The sequence below is a fragment of the Carassius gibelio genome, chromosome A2 (genome assembly GCF_023724105.1).
Source record: "Carassius gibelio isolate Cgi1373 ecotype wild population from Czech Republic chromosome A2, carGib1.2-hapl.c, whole genome shotgun sequence".
In the NCBI taxonomy this organism is placed as follows: Eukaryota; Metazoa; Chordata; class Actinopteri; order Cypriniformes; family Cyprinidae; genus Carassius; species Carassius gibelio.
The window spans coordinates 5,354,917-5,360,914 of NC_068372.1; the positions used below are offsets into that span (position 1 = coordinate 5,354,917).

Consider the following 5,998-nt stretch of genomic DNA (forward strand, 5'->3'; position numbering starts at 1 on the left):
CCCTGAATCAACAACAGAACTAACAAATTTAGCTAGAAGTGTGACTGCATCATATAACAATTGCTGTTAATAGTGTCCATCATCTGTTTGATTAAGTCTGTAATTGATTTTTCTGTACATTTTTGCCATAAGCACATAAACTGACAGTCTCCACTTATAAACTACTGCTAAATATTGTAGAAACTTAATTTTCTCTAAAGTTGCTTTGTAATGATTTGTATTGTAAAAAGCGCTCTACAAATAAACTTGAATTGAATTGAATTATTGTTTTTCACTTTAGAAAACTGATCAAAGTTATTAGAAGCTCCTTTAGAAGGATTTGTTCATATTTGAGTCATTACTAGTGGGTTACCATGATCTTCACTGTAGTTACTGATTAGCTAATAGTGAACTACCACTTTCAGAGTGCTATTACTTACTAAATTGTTAGTCAGAGTTTCTTGTAAGTTAATAGTACTTTCTAGATTGTTAGTAGTGCATTAGTCATTTTATTTGTGTGGAGTTATTCATTAATGACAGAACAGTTTTCTAAAGCATAACTGCAATTTCTGACAATTTCTATACTGGACACATAAAAATGAAAGATACTAATCTATTCATCCTGTTTTCAGACGTAGCACAAGTGGAGTCTGTCAGGAGTAGAACAAGGCATCAGATGACTTTCGCTAACTCATTACATCACATCAACTTGTGAGGACATTTCATGTGTTCTCAATGGTCAAAGTTGACATTGCTTTTCGATTCATGAACCAAGCGTCTAGTTTGTGTTAGATCAGAGCAAACATGCTACTCAAAACTGTGTAGAATTTTTTTCTTCTCCTAATTTTAACCCTACATGTGACCCTTAAGCCCAAATTATACTTCTTTACGCAAATGGTTTTTGTTTTTTGTTTTTTACATAAGCACACATGGATACATGCGCATTATAGAGATTTGTCCATGACCAGTGTCTGCAAAAGTTGCGGCTGTCTTTTAATCCCCTCACACATGGATTCATCATCGCAAGCAGCTATTGTTTTTGCCGTCTTCATTACTTTGCTGTTGGTCTTGTTCCATCACCTCCGTTTCTCTTCAGAAAGTTAAACAGTGGCCCATTTCAGTGTTGACACCTTGTGGACAAACTAAGTAAAGGAAAAACCATTAAAAGCGCATGTGCCAGAAGTTACAAACAACGGACAGTGCATGTACAATATGTGTGTACTCTTCTGATGACAAGATTCATGTCATGTGTATTATACACAATCCCAAAATTAAAGTATGTAAAAAATATTTTTTCTTAATCCTAAAGGCCTGTTCTGAGACAAATGTTCTGCAAGATTTTTGCATGCAATTTTGTCTTTTCAGACAAATGCATAAAAAAATGGCAGACAGGCTAAATGAAAATGCAAATTCACTCTCAGTAGGCAGTACATATAGGAATCTGATGCTGCACAGCTTTCGATAGCACTTTATTTTTACAGTCTGTTTACTCATGTACATACTATGTACTTATTTTAGTAATTACAATATCTAGGTAATAACTAGGTACTAATCCTGAACCTACCCCTAAACTAATTCTACCCCATATAGTCACCTTATATTACCAGTACTTTCTAGTGTAGGTAGTGTAATGTAAGTGCACGTACTGTAAAATAAAGTGCAACCTAATTTTCTGTTTGTCACTTCTTGTCAACAAAGGAAGTCAAATAGCATTACATGTTTTTAAGGAGCCGTTCAGAGTTTTGTATTCACTATGGTGCTTATCAAACACCAAGTCGTAGTTATATGTATATGGGAATGTGACCAGTAGCTCAAATCTTATTGGTTGGCTATTTTCCCTCCGCAAATGAAAATGTCCATCACATCAAGCATTTGTGTTGGGGTGAACAGGTCTTAAACCCGTAAACATTAAATTGTGTGTTCATTATGTGCCATTAACATCTGGGCAGCATAGGAACATATGAATCCCCAAAAAAATGCAACAAGCAAAAACCGGATCTACTGGATGTTAATGTTGTTGGTATATGACATTAGCTCTTGTGCAGTTAGCAATTAACTACCTCCTTCCTCCTGCCATATTCTGGTCTGTGGTTCCTTTGTTAAAACCAGTTTCCTGTCAACCATCTTTCACCAAGTGTTTATAAGTGAAGCTTAGCTGGCATTTTCATTTTCTAGCTAAAAGGCAGAAAAGGAAGAATACTCGTAATGGCACGAGAGCTGAAAAGTTGGTCCTTTTGGCGGGCAGTATTGGCTGAGTTTGTTGGGATGACGGTTTTTGTTTTTATTGGCATAGCCTCCGCCATCGGAAACAAGCACAACAGATTTCCAGACCAAGAGGTTAAAGTAGCTTTAGCTTTTGGCCTGGCCATTGCCACGTTGGCTCAGAGTTTGGGGCATATCAGTGGAGCCCACCTGAACCCAGCTATTACTTTAGGACTTTTGGTCAGCTGTCAGATCAGTTTCTTCAGAGCAATCATGTATATCGTTGCCCAGATGGTGGGAGCTGTGGTGGCAAGTGGCATTATGTTCAAAGTTAGTCCTGACCCTGAAACAACACTGGGACTCAATGTGGTAAGTTGTTTAACACACATAATATAAATCACAACCACTAATAATACATTCAGAATAACTGTCACATGGGGAATGTGTGAAGGGCTACTATAAGTTACACAGATGTCTAGCTGTGGTTTTGTATGATGTTTCAAATTCAAGATAGCCTTAAAATAGTCTTTATTCTTCTGTTAATGTTTATCATTACTTTATCATGTTTTTGTATTATATCGTTTCCATTCTTGCTCTTTTTCATGAATTTTATTTCATGTTTAAATGCAACAATAAAAAATGTACAGTATGTTTGTTAAATGAGCTGTGTCTTTCTCTTCTGACAATAATGGTGTTTGGATGCATTCTTGAAATCACAATTATTATCCTGTCTGCGTTTCTATTGTAATCTGAATTTAGTTGCTTAATTATGCTGAATCCCATTTTGCATCATTACAATGTAGTGCAATGTTTTATGTTTTCTGATTTTTCTTCTAGCTGAGTAACGGTGTGAAACCGGGTCAGGGATTCGCCATTGAGCTTTTTGCAACCTTCCAGCTGGTCCTCTGTGTCCTGGCCTCAACAGACAAAAACCGGACGGATGTCACAGGCTCTGCACCCCTAGCCATCGGACTCTCAGTTGGTTTAGGGCACCTGGTAGCAGTAAGCACTTCATATTTGACTTTTCATCTACCAAAAGTAAATGATTCACAATTATATTGGAAACTAGATCAGCGGACTTCAAATAAAGCTTAGTAAAGTCTCTATTCTGCTCTGCGTCCGCTTGCTTGTCATAAATGTATAAGCTCATAACTCCTGTCCTGTCTCCAGATCAGTTACACCGGGTGTGGCATCAACCCCGCTAGATCGTTTGGACCAGCCGTTGTTCTTGAAGCATTTAAAAACCACTGGGTACGTTTCTCCCACATTTTTATTTTATTCTATTAGATTGCTGTAGGAACTACACTTTAGTCCATTTTAGACATTCTACTAACTGTAGGTAACTTTGTAGCTACATGTCGACTAGCCGTCATTAGAAGACACTTTGATGCTCCCCAACTGTAGTCTAAATAACTTTGCAAGTACATGATAACTTATTCTACAAACCCAAACCCTAACCTTTCATTCTACTAATATGCTAATGAGCGCTAGTTGACATCAGTTGCAAGTTAGTCAACATTTTACAAAGTTACTTAATTGAATGTCTAAAGTGAACTATGGAAACAAAGTGCTGGGTAGTTTAATGCACTTTACATTCTTAATGACAAAAAATTAGATATATTTTCTTTCTCTTTGTATTTTTATATCAATGTGATACAAGATTAACCTGTTTAAATCAATGTGACAATCTAGTTAGGTCAAAAGTGATCTAAAAGTAGTGTGATTATAATACTTGAGAAATGTGTTATGTCCTGGATTACGTTACTGACTACTATTTTTGTCATGTAATTTGGAATCGGTAACAGACTACGATTTCTAAGTTTCTTCCCAGCACCGTGTAACCGAACAAATCACAATTCATTTCGAATGAAATCAAGAATTAAAGCCAGTTCATTGCTTTGTGATTTGGTTAAATCCAATGTTAAAATGCAATTGTTTTTGCATAAATAAACATAGTTTTACTTCCTGGAATAATCATAAGCCAGAAAGGAAAATGATTGGTTATTTAACTTGCTCTTTTGCAAGGAAGTAAACGTCCCTTGTGCATGTTATTTCTTAAACCTAGTTCTTTCTTGATGTAGATATACTGGATTGCACCCATGTGTGGCGGGGCGGCTGCTGCTCTTGTGTACGACTTCTTGCTCTGCCCAAAGAAGGAAGCGATTCGCAAGCGAATGAATGTACTGAAAGGCACAGCTGATCCGGACTCCTCCACGACAGAACCCCTAATTGAACCCCGAACCCCCAGATCTGGTTCTGGTCAGTGGCCCAGGCCCTGAAAAGCGTCTTGTAAATGTTATGTTCTTGGTTTTGATATGTAGATACCTGGTAACTCCGATGTTTACATGCAATACCATCTCTCTCATCGTTGTCCTAGTGACTGTTTCGTCAGCTTATTTTCTAGCTAAATTGACTACTGGCACAGCTATTTCTTATGACATCTCAGGAATTTCTTGTAATTCAGTCCACTTACAGATTTATTCATTGGAAGGCAAATTATATTTCCTTTGAGGGCTGGCAGATGACTGAATAAATGTATCTTGTTTTCAGCATTAATGTGACTTATCTTGACTTTTGAATTTGCCATATCGATATTTATTTTTCTATTGATTGATACAGTAATAAATATTGAATGTGAACATGCTGGCAGCCCTATACTGTATATACAGTAGCGGTCTTACATTCACATGCACGATGCAGAATAAAAGTTGCATGTGTTTTTTTTTGTTTGTTTTTTGTAGTACCCTCAATAAGCAATTTCACATCATCTTATCTTGTGGATTCTGCAAAGTGTATGTTAACTTATATACAATTTTATACTTACTGTATAACCAGAACTATATATACAACCAGTGAAAAGTTTGAAATAATTCATTTGAAATCATTGTTGTTGAAAGAAGGCTGCATTTATCTGGAAAATGCAAAAAATACAGTAAGATTGTGAATTATTATTATTACAGCTTAAAACAACTGTAAAATGTAATATATTCCTGTGATCAAAGCTGAATTTTTCAGTGTCTTCAGTGTCTATGATCCTTCAGAAATCATACATGCTGATTCGCTGCTCAACAAACATTTCTGATTATCAATGTTGAAAAAAAGTTTTTGCCGTGTTATTTTTTGGCGAAAACCATGATACACAAAACAAATTGGGGGCAATTAAAAATAATGATAATACATAAATTCTGCAATAAACTGATTGAAAGTAACAGTTAAGGAATGTATAATGTTACAAAAGGCTTACATTACAAGTAATTTCTGATGTTTGTTAGTTTTTAAAGAAAAAAGAATATAGCATGATTTCAACAAAAATTTTAAGCAGCAAAAAACGTTTCCAAAAACAATAAAAATTAATGTAATTACTCCAAACTTTTGACTGGTAGTGTACATATGTATTCTATGAAGGGATATGTTTCAATCTTCTGTTCTTCCATCACTAAATAGCAAGTGTTAGTTCTGATGCATTAGGATACCAAATTTGCCAAAAGACCAACAAACAAATTTGTTGTTGTGTCTCTCTTTATTAAGCTTGGATATAGAGGAAAGAGTTTTAACATTGAGAAAACTAAACAATTCATCTTCAAGCATCTGCCTATCTGTCCCAAAATATTCTCAACATTATACTGAGTGTTTTATGAGAACACTTCTGCAAAACTGTTAACAAGTACAAACCGACCTGATGTCAACTTCTGTATCACCTCCAGACTAACGGATGCTAAAGCTGTCACACGAGTCAGCAACTAGACGACTGTCACAACTTACAAATCATTTACCAAAGCTGGTGTCGGACCATGTCACGACCTGGATGTCACGATAA

General features: G+C 35.8%; 1 protein-coding gene across 1 annotated transcript; it reads left to right on the plus strand.

Moving 5' to 3' along the window:
- Window positions 1-2,144: 2,144 nt before the first annotated feature.
- LOC128024738 (aquaporin-1) lies at window positions 2,145-5,550 on the plus strand. Its single transcript, XM_052610740.1, has 4 exons — window positions 2,145-2,550; window positions 3,019-3,183; window positions 3,352-3,432; window positions 4,263-5,550. The coding sequence occupies exons 1-4, from the start codon at window positions 2,185-2,187 to the stop codon at window positions 4,458-4,460; spliced, it is 810 nt and encodes a 269-aa protein (XP_052466700.1). The 5' UTR covers window positions 2,145-2,184; the 3' UTR covers window positions 4,461-5,550.
- Window positions 5,551-5,998: the final 448 nt, after the last annotated feature.

Bases quoted from the DNA above. Each gene is read 5' to 3' on its own strand.
- LOC128024738 (XM_052610740.1), top strand. From the start codon at position 2,185: ATGGCACGAGAGCTGAAAAGTTGGTCCTTTTGGCGGGCAGTATTGGCT. The intron at 3,184-3,351 runs GTAAGCACTTCA...TCCTGTCTCCAG, and splicing joins GTTTAGGGCACCTGGTAGCA to ATCAGTTACACCGGGTGTGG. The intron at 3,433-4,262 runs GTACGTTTCTCC...TTCTTGATGTAG, and splicing joins AAGCATTTAAAAACCACTGG to ATATACTGGATTGCACCCAT.